The following is a 20,820-nucleotide window of genomic DNA, read 5'->3' as shown; positions in this document are numbered from 1 at the left end:
ATTTAAATTAATATCAATTCACCAATTTTGACTATTTTGTGTATGTCCATTACATGAAATCCAAATAAAAATCCATTTAAATTACAGGTTGTAATGCCACAAAATAGAATAAATGCCAAGGGGATGAATACTTTTGCAAGGCACTGTTGCTTGGTAAACAAACTGTAATCATACCCTCATCCCCAGCCTAGACACCCTTTTATAGTACAGTATAAACTTGTAATGATTTGATGATGTCATAAGCCTTCTAAACAGATGTCCAATCCAGGGCTTGTCTTGTCAGTGATGAGATGCAGAGAGACGACAGGTCATATATATAACTGCTCTCCTGCCCTCTCTCTGACTGTTAGAGGGGATAGGTGTGAGTGAGGATGTCTCTGCTGTTCTTGTGGTCTCTATCTTCCTCCCTCACACTCAGCCCATCCTCCACCCTAGCCACAGACACAGAGTGTGTTCTGCTGAGTGGCTTTGATCCTGGGTTCGTGGCTGATGGTGACTTTGTCATTGGGGGTATTTTCCCCCTGCACTACAACCAGGAGATGCCAGACGTCAACTACACCTACCAACCAACAGCCGTCAGGTGCAATGGGTGAGTTTTCAGTGTTAACCAGTAATACTCTATTTGATCTGTAACCTCTTTCCTTCATGTAGTTTCCAGTTCTATTTCACTCATTTTATCATCACTTTCTCCTCTGTTTTTTTCCTCCCCTCCCCTCCTCCTCCTCATGTCTCTGATTCTCTCTCCTCATCCTCCCTCCCCTCCTCTCCATCTCTCTCCTTATCCTTTCTCCCCTCCTCTCCATCTCTCTCCTTATCCTCCCCCTCCTCATCTCTCTCTCTCTCATTCTCTCTCTCTCTCTTTCTCTGTGTATCCAGGTTTGATCCGAGAGCTTTCCGCTGGGCTCAGACCATGAGGCTGGCGGTGGAGGAGATCAACCAGAGTGAGCAGCTGCTGCCCAACCACATGCTTGGCTACAAGATCTTTGACTCGTGTGCCTATCCTCTGACAGGGCAGAGGGCTGCTCTGGCAATGTTGAATGGACTGGGCCAGGCTCACACTCACATGTGTTCTGGTGCCTCTCCTCTCCTGGCTGTTATCGGAGAATCCGGTTCTGCTCAGTCTATTGTCGTATCCAGAATCCTGCAGCCCTTTAAAATACCCATGGTAGGGCTCCACTAAGAGTATTTTCCTTTGAATTATTTCACTTATTGATCAACTGCACTCATGATACTTTCTGTACAACCTTTCTGGTTCTCTGTGTTAAAATATGTATATGAAGAGGTCATTTCCAAAAACGCTATATACACTGATTTGTGTTTTTGTTAAATCAGAAGTGATTGCTTATGGGTACATTCATGTGTGTGCAACATATTACTGTTCTCAGATTTTTTTATTGAAAGATTTTAGAAAATGTGTTAATTCGAAAAACACTATATAGTCATTGTTTAGCTGCAATGGAATGTACATATCCTGTCTATTTGACTGTGATATGTGATTGTCTCACTGAGCTATAGATAAATGCACTTACTGTAAGTCACTCTGGATAAGAGCATCTGCTATATGACTAAATTGTAAAATGTAAATGTTTTACTTACAGATCTCATATTACTGTATTTAATTATTATGATTATATATATGTATATATATATATATATATATATATATATATATATATATATATATATATATATATATATATATTACTTATGTAAAACCTAGCAGTCCTACTTATTTATCTGAAAATGAGGCAGATGTGTATCATTTAGCAAAAAAACATGATTATTTGTCTCTCTGAAATGAAACCATCAAGTGATAGATTCTAAACAAATAAATGTATCATTAAACAACCCCATACCATGATTAGATAGTGAAAAAACACAGCAATCTCTTTAACCATTTCAGCAATAAAAGCTCATTTACCAACATTTCTGAAAATGTATACGTAGCATTTTGGAAAGAAACTCTTCAAATGAGTGTTCTTGTGTCTGTGTTGTAGAAAGAATGAGTGTTTTACGAACAACGTCTTTCCTCAGATCAGCTACTTCTCGTCGTGCGCGTGCCTCGGTGACAGGAGGAAGTACCCAACCTTCTTCAGAGTAATCCCCAACGATGACTACCAGGTGAAGGCCTGCAATTAAATTTAAAAAAGGATTAGGCAATGATCTCATGAATCTCAGGATTCTTCAGGAAGTATTTCTGAAGTGGATCACCTTGCATTCAACTTAAATGGAGTGAAGCAGAGTATGTTCACTTCCTGGTCTGTTACAACATAGTTTCTGTTTAATCTTCCCTTTCTTCTATCCCAGGTGAAGGCTATGGCTCAGCTGCTGGTACGGTATGACTGGCGCTGGGTGGGGGTGGTGCGTGGGGACCATGAATATGGGCACTTTGCCCTACAGGGGCTGCTGAGGGAGCTAAAGGGGACGGGGGTGTGTGTGGCCTACCAGGAGATGATCCCTCTGCTCTACAATCAGCAGAGGGCCCTGGAGATCATAGAGGTATGAAGAGAGGGAGAGAGACTGTTTTGTCCCTGACGCAAATGTGTCTTGCATATTTAAAAAAAAAAAATAGTACTATACAAAATTAAAGGTTATATCTCTCCCTGTCTTGTCTCTCTCCCCACCCTGTCTCCTTCTATCTCCTTCCTCTCTCCTCTTCTGCCTCCATCTCTCCCACCTTTACCCTCCATTATTTTCTCATCTCTCCCCTCTCGCTCTCTTCTCTCTAGGTCATGCGTAGCTCCACAGCGCGGGTAGTGGTGGTGTTCTCTGCCGAGGGGGAAATGACCCCCTTCCTGAAGGACTACATGGCACAGAACATCACAGGGATCCAGTGGGTGGCCAGCGAGGCCTGGGTCACTGCCTCTCTCTTCACCACCAGCGAGTACTTCCCCTACCTGGGGGGCACCATCGGCTTTGGGATCAGGCAGGGACAAATCCCAGGGCTCCGGGACTACCTGCAGACGGTGAACCCCCGCAGGTACCCCTCTAACCCCCTGGTGCAGCAGCTGTGGGAGGCTCTGTACGGCTGCTCTCCCTCTCTGTCCCCCTCCAGCACCCTGATGCCCCCCTGTTCAGGGCAGGAGATTCTTCTGGAGCAGCACTCAGCCTACATGAACACCTCCAGCCCCAGAGTGGCCTATAATGTGTACAAGGCTGTGTACGCCATCGCTCACTCACTGCACAACCTCCTCCACTGCCAGGCTGGGGCAGGACCCTTCCACAACCGCTCCTGCGCTCACAGCACCAATGTTCACCCCTGGCAGGTATAGGTATTGTAACTCTCTGTACCATTTGAAAAAATTATTCCACAGATCATCTGCTGTACCTGTTCAATATCTGAACATTTTGCAATGTTTCTTCGAAGCTGCAGCACTATCTACAAGAACTTGCCTTTTACATTTCTGGGGAGGAGGTGAACTTTGACCTGAAAGGGGATTCCATCCCGTACTATGACATCATCAACTGGCAGAGGGGGTCGGGTGGCAACATGGAGTTCATCAACGTCGGTCTGTTCGACGGAGCAAAGGCCTCTGGGAAGGAGTTGGTGATCCAGGAGGAGAAGATCGTGTGGGCGGGGCATCAGAGCAAGGCAAGCTGCTCACACTGTGTATTTAACCACATCAGATGCCAACTGTTGACGTTCTGTAGGGTGAGGTGGAGGTAAGTAGGTGGAATGGGATAGGTTGGGATTTGATGAATTACTGTGATTCCAATGTAAGATGCATGTTGGTCTTGCAATGTCTCCCTGTCACATAGTGTCAAGCTAAGAATAATAGTAATGAAGACACTACATTTTATGCTAAATGTATACAACTGGTTCACAGTGAACCAGCTTAATCAGTGTTCTCTCTGTGGTGTTCAGCTGGTGGTCTCCGTGTGCAGTGCCAGCTGTGCTCCAGGATCCAGGAAGGCTGTCCGTCGTGGGGAATCTCTGTGCTGCTTTGACTGTGTACCATGTGACAGCGGCAAGATTAGTAATCAGACAGGTGAGGACTCTGATTTACCCTAATCAAGATAATGATTTACCTGTAGATTAGTAATTAGACAGGTTGGGACTGATTTACCCTAATCAATATAATGACTTACCTGTAGATTAGTAATCAGACAGGTGAGAACTCTGATTTACCCTAATCAATACAATGACTTACCTGTAGATTAGTAATCAGACAGGTGAGGACTCTGATTTATGTTAATCAATAGAACAACTTCCTTTTTGTAGATTTTATATAGTCTCTCTAGATCCAGTTGATTGCATAATTTTTTTTTTTTTTAATTTAACCTTTTTTTAAATAGGCAAGTCAGTTAAGAATAACTTATTATTTACAATTACAGCCTAGGAACGGTGAGTTAACTGTCTTGATCAGGGGACGAATGACAGATTTTTACCTTGTCAGCTTGGGGATTCGATCTAGCAACTATGCATATCCTGTCCGTGTGTTGTGTTGATGCTGACAGAAAGGGCCTGATGTTGTCCAGCAGCACGTCCTCCTCCAGTCATCTTATTCCTGTAGCCTAAAAGTTACTTTTTGCTTAATAGTGCCAACGGGTAATGATTTCGAAAGACACACCTGTCTATATAAGGTCCCACAGTTGACAGTGCACCTCAGAGAAAAATACTAGCCATGAGTTCGAAGGAATTGCCAGTAGCGCTCCGAGATAGGATCGTGTGGAGGTACAGATCTGTGGAAGGGTACCAAAATATTTCTGGTCCGCAAGAACACAGTGGTCTCCATCATTCTTAAATGGAAGAAGTTCGAAAACCAGCAACAATCTTCCTAGAGCTGGCCGCTCGGCCAAATTGAGCAATTGGGGAAGAAGGGCCTTTGTCAGGGAGGTGAACAAGAACCCGATGGTCTCTCTGACAGAGCTCCAGAGTTCCTCTGTGGAGAAGGAACTCTAGAGTTGTCCAGAAGGACAACCATCTCTCCAGCAATCCACCAATCAGACCTTTATGTGGCCAGACTTAAGCCACTCCTCATTAAAAGGATCTTCTCAGGACCTCAGACTGGGATGAAGGTTCACCTTCCAACAGGACAACGACCCTAAGCACACAGCCAAAGCAACGCAGGAGTGGCTTCGGCGCAAGTCACTGAATGTCCTAGACTTGCCCAGCCAGAGCCCGAACTTGAACCCCATCGAACATCTCTTGAGAGACCTGAAAATAGCTGTGCAGCTACGCTCCCCATCCAACCTGACAGAGCTTGTGATGATCTGCAGAGAAGAATGTGTGCCAAGGTTGTAGCGCCATACCCCAAAAAACTTGAAGCTGTAATCCCTGCCAAAGGTGCTTCAACAAAGTACTGAGTAAAGGGAATAGTGAATACTTATGTAAATGTGATTCTTGCATTTTTTTTTAAATTAATACACTTGCAAAACTGTCAAATCTGTTTTTGCTTTCTCATTATAGGGTATTGTCTATAGATTAATGAGTGGAAAAATAAATTTAATACATTTTAGAATAAGGCTGTAATGTAACAAAATGTGAAAAAAGTCAAGAGATCTGAGTACATTCTGAATACACTGTATGTCTTTTCAGGGTACATACATCTACTTCTCTGTGCCAAATGCTCTGTCACAAAGTTGAACATTTAGTCAACATTTTCAGCTTAGCCACTGTGCACCAATAGTATACAAAATATAATATTTTTCATTTCCCTGTATTAACGTTTCTCTGTATAAAAAAAAGAGTTTTGAAATTATGACAATTTACTCTTGTTGGTGTTTTAAGACTTATGATCTGTACACCAGTTCCACATCTGCTACCAAATGTCACTTACCTGTAGGATGTCGCCTGACTGCATCACATACCCATCAATGATAAATTCATATTCTCTTTCTCTCTGTTTTTCTGTATAGATTCTATAGACTGCACAGAATGTCCCGAGGACTACTGGTCAAACGCTGATGGAACAATGTGCATCCCCAAAGTGGTGGAGTTTCTTTCCCATGATGCAATGGGGATAGCCCTGACAGTGATCGCTGTAGTGGGCGCCTGTCTGACCGTGTCCATCCTGGCAGTCTTCCTCCATCACAGGACCACGCCCATCGTCCGCGTCAACAACTCTGAGCTGAGTTTCTTTATCCTTCTCTCCCTGACTCTGTGCTTTCTGTGTGCGCTGATGTTTATCGGGGAGCCCACCTCCTGGTCCTGCATGCTGCGCCACACCGCCTTCAGCATCACCTTCTCCCTCTGCATCTCCTGCATCCTGGGCAAGACTCTGGTGGTCCTGGCAGCCTTCACTGCCGCCAGGCCTGGGAACAACATTATGAAGTGGCTGGGGCCCAAACAGCAGAGGGCCATCATATTCTCCTGCACCCTGGTTCAGGTGCTGATCTGTGCTGCCTGGCTCATGGCTGCCCCTCCCTACCCCTCCAAAAATATCCAGGACCAACGCTCTAAGATCATTCTGGAGTGCAGTGTGGGCTCCCAACTGGCCTTCTGGTGCGTTCTGGGATACATCGGCCTCTTGGCCTGTCTGTGCTTGATCCTGGCTTTTCTGGCCCGGAAACTGCCAGGCAACTTTAATGAGGCCAAGTTCATCACCTTCAGCATGCTGATCTTCTGTGCCGTGTGGATCTCCTTCATCCCTGCCTACGTCAGCTCTCCTGGGAAGTACACAGTAGCTGTAGAGATCTTTGCCATCCTGGCCTCCAGCTTTGGGCTGCTGTTCTGTCTGTTTGCTCCAACGTGTTACATCATCCTCCTGAAGCCAGAGAAGAACACTAAACAACATCTCATGGGGAAGAAATAAAATGCATAGATTAATGAAGACACATTTATTTTGTCATAGTTCTCAGTTTACTTTTGACCTACTGTAAACCCAGAAATGAAATAGATGTTTATAGTGTCTTTGGGACATGTGGCAAGCTAGAAATTGTACTTTATTAGTTGAATTACTGTACCATTTTCCTGATCAAAGATATAGCTCCTTCAATCCGGCCTGTGAAACATAAAAAACTTTTTTGTACACTTTTTTTCTCCCCAATTTCATGGAATCCAATTGTTAGTTATATTCTTGTCCCATCGCTGCAACTCCCGTACGGACTCAGGAGAGGCGAAGGTCTTAAGCCGTGCGTCCTCAAACACAACCCAGCCAAGCCGCACAGCTTCTTGACACATTGCCCACTTAACCCACTTAACCCGGAAGCCAGCCATACGTGTGTCAGAGGAAACACTGTGCACATTGCTAGAGCGCGATTGGCCAAGAAAATATTGGCCTGCCAAACCCTCTCCTAACCCGGGCGACGCTGGGCCAGGTGTGCGCCGCCTCATAGGTCTCCCAGTCATGGCCAGCTGTGACACAGCCTGGGATCGAACCCAGGTCTGTAGTGATGCCTCAAGCACTGCGAAGTAGTACCTTTGACTGCAGCGCCACTCAGGAGGCCTCTGCAAATAGATTTAAACAAACAATTGGTCCCCAAAGACACACGTCACTCCGTTGAATTTCAAAATCCCGATGTGACCCTCTTGCCAAAAAGTTTCCCTACCCCTGATCTAGAGAGAGGTTTAGTTATGCTATAGTTATGCTACATTTTTGTTTTAACAATTTGTTGGAGGAAATTATAGTTGAAATGATTAATTATGTATACATTTAAATTAGAAACATCAATTTTAATACTGTTATGTTGTGGTATGAAATGTATGGGTTTTTAGTTAAACTAGGACTGAAAATGTAGGTAAAACGAATGAATTGTCTGTACCTTGCGGGTTTAAGGGAGAAGGAGGGTATATCTCTTTAGACAGATAAGAATGTTCTTTGATGTTCCATTAGTGGAGAAGAGTATATCTTTTAGACAGATTGGAATATTTGCTTTATGAGGGGAGTAGGAGACAATCTCCAGACCTGAAGACACTGCGCTATTGTGTGGATCGGAGAAAGTGTGAGAACTGATGACGTCATTTTTATCTTCTCTTCAAAATGTAATGTTCTTTGTATTTTGGACCTGTACTCATTAAGAATAAATGCTGAACTTAATTTTAAGACTGATCTCTCGCTATTTCATGCAAATGATAATCCTACAAATTATGAAATAGAGTGTGAATTTGGTTTTGGCTACAAAACATATAGGAATTTAGAATTCCTCTAACACAATTATTGTTTCATTATTATTAGACAGTAGTTTTAAAGATATATTCTTTTTTTATTGTTTTAACTTAGCAATTTTACTGTGTTATCTTCCTTTTTTCATATTATTCTGGTTACTAAGCATTGCTTTTTGTCCATTTTTTGTCCTTTGAAAACAAAATGGTGCATCTCAAGGGATTTCATCCTGAAAACTGTCAAAAACATAAAGAATTAAACGCTACAGCATTTTAATTGTGCTACCAGAGGTTTTACACACTATAATGCTAATGCTATGTGGTACAGTGGCTTGTGTAAGCATTCATCCCCCTTGGCATTTTTCCTGTTTTGTTGCCTTACAACCTGGAATTAAAATGGAATGTGGCAGGGTTTGTTTAATTTGATTTACACAACATGCCTTACCCCTTTGAAGATGCAAAATATTTTTTTATTGTGAAACAAACAAGAAATATTACAAAAAAACACAACACTTGAGCATGCATAACTATTCACTCCCCCCCCCCCCCCCCCCCCCAAAGTCAAGATTTTTGCCCATTCTTCAAGGCAAACTGAACCAGCCCCTTCAAGTTGGATGGGTTCCACTGGTGTACAGCAATCTTTAAGTCATACCACAGATTCTCAATTGGATTGAGGTCTGGGCTTTGACTAGGCCATTCCAAGACATTTAAATGTGTCCCCTTAAACCACACAAGTGTTGCTTTACCAGTATGCTTAGGGTTATTGTCCTGCTGGAAGGTGAACCTCCGTCCCAGTCTCAAATCTCTGGAAGACTGAAACAGGATTTTTGCTGTATTTAGCGCCATCCACCATTCCTTCAATTCTGACCAGTTTCCCAGTCCCTACCGATGACAAACATCCCCACAGCATGATGATGCCACCACCATGCTTCACTGTGGGGATGGTGTTGTCGCGGTGATGGGAGGGGCTGGGTTTTCGCAAGATATAGCGACTTCCTTGATGGCCAAAAAGCTCAATTTTAGTCTCATCTGACCAGAGTACCTTCTTCCATATGTTTGCGGAGTCTCCCACATGCCTTTTGGCGGACACCAAAGGTGTTTCCTTATTTTTCTCTTTAATTAATGATCGGACCCTTCACCTAAAATGACACTCCCAAATCTAATTGCCTGTAGTTCCGGCCCTGAAGCAACAATATGCATATTCTTGGTACCATTTGAAAGGAAACACTTTGAAGTTTTTGGAAATGTGAAAGAAATGTGGGAGAATATAACACAATATATCTGGTAAAAGATAATACAAAGAAAAAAACAATTGTTTGTTTGTATATATTTGGTATAATATATAATAATAATAATATATTTTTATTCCTGCCCAGGTGCAATTCAGAATTTGGCCACTAAATGGAAACAGTGTATGTGCAAAGTTTTAGAATGATCCAATGAACTGTTCAAAATGTTGTATTAAGACTGCCCAAATGTGCCTAATTTGTTTATTAATTACTTTTCATGTTCAAAATTGTGCGCTCTCCTCAAACAATAGCATGGTATTATTTCACTGTAATAGCTACAGTCAATTGGACAGTGCAGTTAGATTAACAAGAATTTAAGCTTTCTGCCAATATCAGATATGTCTTTGTACTGGGGAATGTTGTTGTTACTTACAACCTCATGCTAATCGCATAAGCCTACGTTAGCTCAACCGTCCCACAGGAGACCCACCAATCCTGAAGAAGTTTTAAGAAATGGCTTTTTCCTGGCCATTCTTCCGTAAAGCCCCGCCGGTCTTCCGTAAAGCCCCGCCTGTCTTCCGTAAAGCCCAGCTCTGTGGTGTGTATGGCTTAAAAAGTGGTCCTATGGACAGATACTCCAATCTACGCTGAAAAGCATTGCATCTCCTTCAGGGTTATCTTCGGTCTCTTTGTTGTCTCTGATTAAAGCCCTCCTTGCCTGGTCGGTAGGTTTTGGTGGGCGGCCCTCTGTTGGCAGGTTTGTTGTGGTGCCATATTCTTTCCATTTTTTATAATGGATTTAATGGTGCTCCGTGGGATTTTTTTATAACCCAACCCTGATCTGTACTTCTCCACAACTTTGTCCCTGACCTGTTTAGAGAGCTCTTTGGTCTTCATAGTGCCACTTGCTTGGTGGTGCCCCTTGCTTAGCGGTGTTGCAGACTCTGGGGCCTTTCAGAACAGGTGTATATATACTGAGATCATGTGACAGATCATGTGACACTTAGATTGCACACAGGTGGACTTTTATTGAAGTAATTATGTGACTTATAAAGATAATTGATTGCACCATATCTTATTTAGGGGCTTCAAAGCAAAGGGGGTGAAAACATATTTCAGTTTTTAATTTAATTTAAATTAATATCAATTCACCAATTTTGACTATTTTGTGTATGTCCATTACATGAAATCCAAATAAAAATCAATTTAAATTACAGGTTGTAATGCCACAAAATAGAATAAATGCCAAGGGGATGAATACTTTTGCAAGGCACTGTTGCTTGGTAAACAAACTGTAATCATACCCTCATCCCCAGCCTAGACACCCTTTTACAGTACAGTATAAACTTGTAATGATTTGATGATGTCATATGCCTTCTAAACAGATGTCCAATCCAGGGCTTGTCTTGTCAGTGATGAGATGCAGAGAGACGACAGGTCATATATATAACTGCTCTCCTGCCCTCTCTCTGACTGTTAGAGGGGATAGGTGTGAGTGAGGATGTCTCTGCTGTTCTTGTGGTCTCTATCTTCCTCCCTCACACTCAGCCCATCCTCCACCCTAGCCACAGACACAGAGTGTGTTCTGCTGAGTGGCTTTGATCCTGGGTTCGTGGCTGATGGTGACTTTGTCATTGGGGGTATTTTCCCCCTGCACTACAACCAGGAGATGCCAGACGTCAACTACACCTACCAACCAACAGCCGTCAGGTGCAATGGGTGAGTTTTCAGTGTTAACCAGTAATACTCTATTTGATCTGTAACCTCTTTCCTTCATGTAGTTTCCAGTTCTATTTCACTCCTTTTATCATCACTTTCTCCTCTGTTTTTTTCCTCCCCTCCCCTCCTCCTCCTCATGTCTCTCATTCTCTCTCCTCATCCTTCCTCCCCTCCTCTCCATCTCTCTCCTTATCCTTTCTCCCCTCCTCTCCATCTCTCTCCTTATCCTCCCCCTCCTCATCTCTCTCTCTCTCATTCTCTCTCTCTCTCTTTCTCTGTGTATCCAGGTTTGATCCGAGAGCTTTCCGCTGGGCTCAGACCATGAGGCTGGCGGTGGAGGAGATCAACCAGAGTGAGCAGCTGCTGCCCAACCACATGCTTGGCTACAAGATCTTTGACTCGTGTGCCTATCCTCTGACAGGGCAGAGGGCTGCTCTGGCAATGTTGAATGGACTGGGCCAGGCTCACACTCACATGTGTTCTGGTGCCTCTCCTCTCCTGGCTGTTATCGGAGAATCCGGTTCTGCTCAGTCTATTGTCGTATCCAGAATCCTGCAGCCCTTTAAAATACCCATGGTAGGGCTCCACTAAGAGTATTTTCCTTTGAATTATTTCACTTATTGATCAACTGCACTCATGATACTTTCTGTACAACCTTTCTGGTTCTCTGTGTTAAAATATGTATATGAAGAGGTCATTTCCAAAACGCTATATACACTGATTTGTGTTTTTGTTAAATCAGAAGTGATTGCTTATGGGTACATTCATGTGTGTGCAACATATTACTGTTCTCAGATTTTTTTATTGAAAGATTTTAGAAAATGTGTTTATTCGAAAAACACTATATAGCCATTGTTTAGCTGCAATGGAATGTACATATCCTGTCTATTTGACTGTGATATGTGATTGTCTCACTGAGCTATAGATAAATGCACTTACTGTAAGTCACTCTGGATAAGAGCATCTGCTATATGACTAAATTGTAAAATGTAAATGTTTTACTTACAGATCTCATATTACTGTATTTAATTATTATGATTATATATATATATATATATATATATATATATATATATATATTACTTATGTAAAACCTAGCAGTCCTACTTATTTATCTGAAAATGAGGCAGATGTATCATTTAGCAAAAAAACATGATTATTTGTCTCTCTAAAATGAAACCATCAAGTGATAGATTCTAAACAAATAAATGTATCATTAAACAACCCCATACCATGATTAGATAGTGAAAAAACACAGCCATCTATTTAACCATTTCAGCAATAAAAGCTCATTTACCAACATTTCTGAAAATGTATACGTAGCATTTTGGAAAGAAACTCTTCAAATTAGTGTTCTTGTGTCTGTGTTGTAGAAAGAATGAGTGTTTTACGAACAACGTCTTTCCTCAGATCAGCTACTTCTCGTCGTGCGCGTGCCTCGGTGACAGGAGGAAGTACCCAACCTTCTTCAGAGTAATCCCCAACGATGACTACCAGGTGAAGGCCTGCAATTAAATTTAAAAAAGGATTAGGCAATGATCTCATGAATCTCAGGATTCTTCAGGAAGTATTTCTGAAGTGGATCACCTTGCATTCAACTTAAATGGAGTGAAGCAGAGTATGTTCACTTCCTGGTCTGTTACAACATAGTTTCTGTTTAATCTTCCCTTTCTTCTATCCCAGGTGAAGGCTATGGCTCAGCTGCTGGTACGGTATGACTGGCGCTGGGTGGGGGTGGTGCGTGGGGACCATGAATATGGGCACTTTGCCCTACAGGGGCTGCTGAGGGAGCTAAAGGGGACGGGGGTGTGTGTGGCCTACCAGGAGATGATCCCTCTGCTCTACAATCAGCAGAGGGCCCTGGAGATCATAGAGGTATGAAGAGAGGGAGAGAGACTGTTTTGTCCCTGACGCAAATGTGTCTTGCATATTTTTAAAAAAAAAATAGTACTATACAAAATTAAAGGTTATATCTCTCCCTGTCTTGTCTCTCTCCCCACCCTGTCTCCTTCTATCTCCTTCCTCCCTCCTCTTCTGCCTCCATCTCTCCCACCTTTACCCTCCATTATTTTCTCATCTCTCCCCTCTCGCTCTCTTCTCTCTAGGTCATGCGTAGCTCCACAGCGCGGGTAGTGGTGGTGTTCTCTGCCGAGGGGGAAATGACCCCCTTCCTGAAGGACTACATGGCACAGAACATCACAGGGATCCAGTGGGTGGCCAGCGAGGCCTGGGTCACTGCCTCTCTCTTCACCACCAGCGAGTACTTCCCCTACCTGGGGGGCACCATCGGCTTTGGGATCAGGCAGGGACAAATCCCAGGGCTCCGGGACTACCTGCAGACGGTGAACCCCCGCAGGTACCCCTCTAACCCCCTGGTGCAGCAGCTGTGGGAGGCTCTGTACGGCTGCTCTCCCTCTCTGTCCCCCTCCAGCACCCTGATGCCCCCCTGTTCAGGGCAGGAGATTCTTCTGGAGCAGCACTCAGCCTACATGAACACCTCCAGCCCCAGAGTGGCCTATAATGTGTACAAGGCTGTGTACGCCATCGCTCACTCACTGCACAACCTCCTCCACTGCCAGGCTGGGGCAGGACCCTTCCACAACCGCTCCTGCGCTCACAGCACCAATGTTCACCCCTGGCAGGTATAGGTATTGTAACTCTCTGTACCGTTTGAAAAAATTATTCCACAGATCATCTGCTGTACCTGTTCAATATCTGAACATTTTGCAATGTTTCTTCGAAGCTGCAGCACTATCTACAAGAACTTGCCTTTTACATTTCTGGGGAGGAGGTGAACTTTGACCTGAAAGGGGATTCCATCCCGTACTATGACATCATCAACTGGCAGAGGGGGTCGGGTGGCAACATGGAGTTCATCAACGTCGGTCTGTTCGACGGAGCAAAGGCCTCTGGGAAGGAGTTGGTGATCCAGGAGGAGAAGATCGTGTGGGCGGGGCATCAGAGCAAGGCAAGCTGCTCACACTGTGTATTTAACCACATCAGATGCCAACTGTTGACGTTCTGTAGGGTGAGGTGGAGGTAAGTAGGTGGAATGGGATAGGTTGGGATTTGATGAATTACTGTGATTCCAATGTAAGATGCATGTTGGTCTTGCAATGTCTCCCTGTCACATAGTGTCAAGCTAAGAATAATAGTAATGAAGACACTACATTTTATGCTAAATGTATACAACTGGTTCACAGTGAACCAGCTTAATCAGTGTTCTCTCTGTGGTGTTCAGCTGGTGGTCTCCGTGTGCAGTGCCAGCTGTGCTCCAGGATCCAGGAAGGCTGTCCGTCGTGGGGAATCTCTGTGCTGCTTTGACTGTGTACCATGTGACAGCGGCAAGATTAGTAATCAGACAGGTGAGGACTCTGATTTACCCTAATCAAGATAATGATTTACCTGTAGATTAGTAATTAGACAGGTGAGAACTCTGATTTACCCTAATCAATATAATGACTTACCTGTAGATTAGTAATCAGACAGGTGAGGACTCTGATTTACCCTAATCAAGATAATGATTTACCTGTAGATTAGTAATCAGACAGGTTAGGACTGATTTACCCTAATCAATATAATGACTTACCTGTAGATTAGTAATCAGACAGGTGAGGACTCTGATTTACCCTAATCAAGATAATGATTTACCTGTAGATTAGTAATCAGACAGGTTAGGACTGATTTACCCTAATCAATATAATGACTTACCTGTAGATTAGTAATCAGACAGGTGAGGACTCTGATTTACCCTAATCAAGATAATGATTTACCTGTAGATTATTAATCAGACAGGTTAGGACTGATTTACCCTAATCAATATAATGACTTACCTGTAGATTAGTAATCAGACAGGTGAGAACTTATATACCCTAATCAATATAATGATTTACCTGTAGATTAGTAATCAGACAGGTGAGGACTTATATACCCTAATCAATATAATGATTTACCTGTAGATTAGTAATCAGACAGGTGAGAACTTATATACCCTAATCAATATAATGATTTACCTGTAGATTAGTAATCAGACAGGTGAGAACTTATATACCCTAATCAATATAATGATTTACCTGTAGATTCGTAATCAGACAGGTGAGGACTTATATACCCTAATCAATATAATGATTTACCTGTAGATTAGTAATCAGACAGGTGAGGACTTATATACCCTAATCAATATAATGATTTACCTGTAGATTAGTAATCAGACAGGTGAGGACTCTGATTTACCCTAATCAATATAATGACTTACCTGTAGATTCGTAATCAGACAGGTGAGGACTCTGATTTACCCTAATCAATATAATGATTTACCTGTAGATTAGTAATCAGACAGGTGAGGATTTATATACCCTAATCAATATAATGACTTACCTGAAGATTAGTAACCAGACAGGTGAGGACTCTGATTTACCCTAATCAATATAATGACTTACCTGTAGATTAGTAATCAGACAGGTGAGGATTTATATACCCTAATCAATATAATGACTTACCTGAAGATTAGTAACCAGACAGGTGAGGACTTATATACCCAAATCAATATAATGACTTACCTGTAGATTAGTAATCAGACAGGTGAGGACTCTGATTTACCCTAATCAATATAATGACTTACCTGTAGATTAGTAATCAGACAGGTGAGAACCCTGATTTACCCTAATCAATATAATGACTTACCTGTAGATTAGTAATCAGACAGGTGAGGATTTATATACCCTAATCAATATAATGACTTACCTGTAGATTAGTAATCAGACAGGTGAGGACTTATATACCCTAATCAATATAATGACTTACCTGTAGATTAGTAATCAGACAGGTGAGAACCCTGATTTACCCTAATCAATATAATGACTTACCTGTAGATTAGTAATCAGACAGGTGAGGATTTATATACCCTAATCAATATAATGACTTACCTGTAGATTAGTAATCAGACAGGTGAGAACCCTGATTTACCCTAATCAATATAATGACTTACCTGTAGATTAGTAATCAGACAGGTGAGGACTTATATACCCTAATCAATATAATGACTTACCTGTAGATTAGTAATCAGACAGGTGAGGACTTATATACCCTAATCAATATAATGACTTACCTGTAGATTAGTAATCAGACAGGTGAGGACTCTGATTTACCCTAATCAATATAATGACTTACCTGTAGATTAGTAATCAGACAGGTGAGAACCCTGATTTACCCTAATCAATATAATGACTTACCTGTAGATTAGTAATCAGACAGGTTAGGACTGATTTACCCTAATCAATATAATGACTTACCTGTAGATTAGTAATCAGACAGGTGAGAACTCTGATTTACCCTAATCAATACAATGACTTACCTGTAGATTAGTAATCAGACAGGTGAGGACTCTGATTTATGTTAATCAATAGAACAACTTCCTTTTTGTAGATTTTATATAGTCTCTCTAGATCCAGTTGATTGCATATTTTTTTTTTTTTTAATTTAACCTTTTTTTAAATAGGCAAGTCAGTTAAGAATAACTTATTATTTACAATTACAGCCTAGGAACGGTGAGTTAACTGTCTTGATCAGGGGACGAATGACAGATTTTTACCTTGTCAGCTTGGGGATTCGATCTAGCAACTATGCATATCCTGTCCGTGTGTTGTGTTGATGCTGACAGAAAGGGCCTGATGTTGTCCAGCAGCACGTCCTCCTCCAGTCATCTTATTCCTGTAGCCTAAAAGTTACTTTTTGCTTAATAGTGCCAACGGGTAATGATTTCGAAAGACACACCTGTCTATATAAGGTCCCACAGTTGACAGTGCACCTCAGAGAAAAATACTAGCCATGAGTTTGAAGGAATTGCCAGTAGCGCTCCGAGATAGGATCGTGTGGAGGTACAGATCTGTGGAAGGGTACCAAAATATTTCTGGTCCGCAAGAACACAGTGGTCTCCATCATTCTTAAATGGAAGAAGTTCGAAAACCAGCAACAATCTTCCTAGAGCTGGCCGCTCGGCCAAATTGAGCAATTGGGGAAGAAGGGCCTTTGTCAGGGAGGTGAACAAGAACCCGATGGTCTCTCTGACAGAGCTCCAGAGTTCCTCTGTGGAGAAGGAACTCTGGAGTTGTCCAGAAGGACAACCATCTCTCCAGCAATCCAGCAATCACACCTTTATGTGGCCAGACTGAAGCCACTCCTCATTAAAAGGATCTTCTCAGGACCTCAGACTGGGATGAAGGTTCACCTTCCAACAGGACAACGACCCTAAGCACACAGCCAAAGCAACGCAGGAGTGGCTTCGGCGCAAGTCACTGAATGTCCTAGACTTGCCCAGCCAGAGCCCGAACTTGAACCCCATCGAACATCTCTTGAGAGACCTGAAAATAGCTGTGCAGCTACGCTCCCCATCCAACCTGACAGAGCTTGTGATGATCTGCAGAGAAGAATGTGTGCCAAGGTTGTAGCGCCATACCCCAAAAAACTTGAAGCTGTAATCCCTGCCAAAGGTGCTTCAACAAAGTACTGAGTAAAGGGAATAGTGAATACTTAGTGAATACTGATTCTTGCATTTTTTTTTAAATTAATACACTTGCAAAACTGTCAAATCTGTTTTTGCTTTCTCATTATAGGGTATTGTCTATAGATTAATGAGTGGAAAAATAAATGTAATACATTTTAGAATAAGGCTGTAATGTAACAAAATGTGAAAAAAGTCAAGAGATCTGAATACATTCTGAATACACTGTATGTCTTTTCAGGGTACATACATCTACTTCTCTGTGCCAAATGCTCTGTCACAAAGTTGAACATTTAGTCAACATTTTCAGCTTAGCCACTGTGCACCAATAGTATACAAAATATAATATTTTTCATTTCCCTGTATTCACGTTTCTCTGTATAAAAAAAAGAGTTTTGAAATTATGACAATTTACTCTTGTTGTTGTTTTAAGACTTATGATCTGTACACCAGTTCCACATCTGCTACCAAATGTCACTTACCTGTAGGATGTCGCCTGACTGCATCACATACCCATCAATGATAAAGTCATATTCTCTTTCTCTCTGTTTTTCTGTATAGATTCTATAGACTGCACAGAATGTCCCGAAGACTACTGGTCAAACGCTGATGGAACAATGTGCATCCCCAAAGTGGTGGAGTTTCTTTCCCATGATGCAATGGGGATAGCCCTGACAGTGATCGCTGTAGTGGGCGCCTGTCTGACCGTGTCCATCCTGGCAGTCTTCCTCCATCACAGGACCACGCCCATCGTCCGCGTCAACAACTCTGAGCTGAGTTTCTTTATCCTTCTCTCCCTGACTCTGTGCTTTCTGTGTGCGCTGATGTTTATCGGGGAGCCCACCTCCTGGTCCTGCATGCTGCGCCACACCGCCTTCAGCATCACCTTCTCCCTCTGCATCTCCTGCATCCTGAGCAAGACTCTGGTGGTCTTGGCAGCCTTCACTGCCGCCAGGCCTGGGAACAACATTATGAAGTGGCTGGGGCCCAAACAGCAGAGGGTAATCATATTCTCCTGCACCCTGGTTCAGGTGCTGATCTGTGCTGCCTGGCTCATTGCTGCACCTCCCTACCCCTCCAAAAATATCCAGGACCAACGCTCTAAGATCATTCTGGAGTGCAGTGTGGGCTCCCAACTGGCCTTCTGGTGCGTTCTGGGATACATCGGCCTCTTGGCCTGTCTGTGCTTCATCCTGGCTTTTCTGGCCCGGAAACTGCCAGGCAACTTTAATGAGGCCAAATTCATCACCTTCAGCATGCTGATCTTCTGTGCCGTGTGGATCTCCTTCATCCCTGCCTACGTCAGCTCTCCTGGGAAGTACACAGTAGCTGTAGAGATCTTTGCCATCCTGGCCTCCAGCTTTGGGCTGCTGTTCTGTCTGTTTGCTCCAAAGTGTTACATCATCCTCCTGAAGCCAGAGAAGAACACTAAACAACATCTCATGGGGAATAAAAAGTAGTTAATGAGTAATTCAAAATGTATTTTTCCTTATGTGCTTTTGTTACTTAAAATGTACAGTTTATCCCATATGGGCTACAATCTGCACTGAGTATACAAAACATTAACAACACCTGATCTTACCATGACATAGACAAACCATCTGAATCCAGGTAAAAGCTAAGATCCCGTATTGATGTCACTTGATACATCTACTTCAATCAGTGTAGATGAAGGAGAGGAGACAGGTTAAAGAATGATTTTTAAGCCTTGAGACATGGATTGTGTATGAAAGATTAGTGGAATCTGTGTGGGTAGCAGGACAGGTAGGATGACTGACAGTGAAGGTGAACAGGTGGTCCTGGGTCAGGTGACAGAGGAATGGACTGAGACTGAGGCAGGAATTCCTTTAACCATAAAGTGGTATATTTACTAGTCTGTGCTTCATAACAAAGGAAACAGAATAACATGTATCCAATCAAATTCATAATCACATAGATCATATCATAACAATCATTCATTCTTAACATAATTAGGTAATTCATTTCAATAAGAAATCAACAGAAATCATCCTTGAGTCATTTAAGCTCATAACTATTCATTATAATCATGAGAAGACTAATATAAATAATTCAATCAGTGATCGGTTATTCAATCTATAATCCCCATCAGTTTGATATCAGAATTGATCAGTTCAGCAAACAATGAAGTTTCATATTTCACCCTTTCAAGTTTGTCTTCATATGTTAATGTAATTTCATTACATATTAACCACATATCGATGGCATAATTGGCCTGTGATGATCTGTAGGGCCGTGATCATTGACCATTTACATTACACAATAGGCTTGAAGCGTGCGCTCCAAGCCGCGCTCTCCGCGGTAATAACTATAAACAATAATTGATGGCCCGCTCTTCCAATGGCAACAGATAGTTCAGATGAAAAGGTAACAGATTCGGTGGTAAAAGATTTGGTGGATTTACATGGATTCATGGACGCACATAATTTCTGGATTAGACATAGTTAAGGAAGAGAAAGCAGCGAGATCGGGCAATGGCGATTTCCTACTTTCAATGATTTGAGACCTGTCTGACATTTCCACCTGACCTAATTTAGGCGCCCCTAGCCCAGCTGAGTAAGTGGCCGTGAATTAAAGGATTCTTCCACCAACTCCATGGGCCTTTTCTACAGCGTATGTGTGTCATTCAGAGGGTGAATGGGCAAGAGAAAATATTTAAGTGCCTTTGAACAGGGTATGGTAGTAGGTGCTAGGTTTGTGTCAAGAACTGCAAAGCTGCTGTGTTTTTCACACTCAACTGTTTCCCATGTGTATCAAGAATGGTCCACCACCCAAAGGACATCCAACCAACTTGACACATCTGTGAGAAGCATTGGAGTCAACATGGGCCGTCATCCCTTTGGAATGCTTTCGACACCTTGTAGAGTCCATGCCCCGACGAATTGAGGCTGCTCTGAAGGGATGATGGGTGGTGGAGCAACTCAATATCAGGAATATGTTCCTAGTGTTTAGTAAACTCCGTGTATGCACTATACTGAAAATGTTGTTAAACAATGTGTATCTTCCACCTCTGCAACCTTTGAGTAGAAACGTGATGATTGCAAATAAGGAGTTACAAAAAAAAATAAAATGTATATTTATTAATCTGGATTTATTGTTGTTACTCTAATTAATGGATGCACTTGGGATACAAAAATATCAAAACCTCATCAAAAATATCAAAATTAGGGCACAGAGTATTCACATTCTATTAATGGATTTTCTTTTTTTTTTACTTTGGGGGAAATACTGTATAGAGCCAGCAGGCCAAGAGGACTAGATTGTAAGATACGTACTGTTTAGAGCCAGCAGGCCAAGAGTACTAGATTGTA

General features: G+C 42.4%; 2 protein-coding genes across 2 annotated transcripts; both read left to right on the top strand.

Moving 5' to 3' along the window:
• The first annotated feature begins 325 nt into the window (after positions 1-325).
• Positions 326-7,599, top strand: LOC110508046 (extracellular calcium-sensing receptor-like). Its single transcript, XM_036965620.1, has 9 exons — positions 326-589; positions 877-1,165; positions 2,035-2,121; positions 2,308-2,499; positions 2,730-2,980; positions 3,056-3,266; positions 3,368-3,568; positions 3,866-3,989; positions 5,860-7,599. Exons 1-9 carry the CDS (start codon positions 372-374, stop codon positions 6,753-6,755), a joined length of 2,469 nt encoding a protein of 822 aa, XP_036821515.1. The 5' UTR covers positions 326-371; the 3' UTR covers positions 6,756-7,599.
• Positions 7,600-10,720: 3,121 nt separating this feature from the next.
• Positions 10,721-19,114, top strand: LOC118944770 (extracellular calcium-sensing receptor-like). The gene is made up of 9 exons (XM_036965619.1): positions 10,721-10,992; positions 11,280-11,568; positions 12,403-12,489; positions 12,676-12,867; positions 13,098-13,348; positions 13,424-13,634; positions 13,736-13,936; positions 14,234-14,357; positions 18,053-19,114. Exons 1-9 carry the CDS (start codon positions 10,775-10,777, stop codon positions 18,949-18,951), a joined length of 2,472 nt encoding a protein of 823 aa, XP_036821514.1. The 5' UTR covers positions 10,721-10,774; the 3' UTR covers positions 18,952-19,114.
• Positions 19,115-20,820: the final 1,706 nt, after the last annotated feature.

This window comes from Oncorhynchus mykiss, chromosome 27, assembly GCF_013265735.2.
Source record: "Oncorhynchus mykiss isolate Arlee chromosome 27, USDA_OmykA_1.1, whole genome shotgun sequence".
Classification (NCBI taxonomy): domain Eukaryota; kingdom Metazoa; phylum Chordata; class Actinopteri; order Salmoniformes; family Salmonidae; genus Oncorhynchus; species Oncorhynchus mykiss.
Note: the sequence above shows the minus strand (reverse complement) of the source record. Positions and strands in the feature narration are given on the sequence as shown.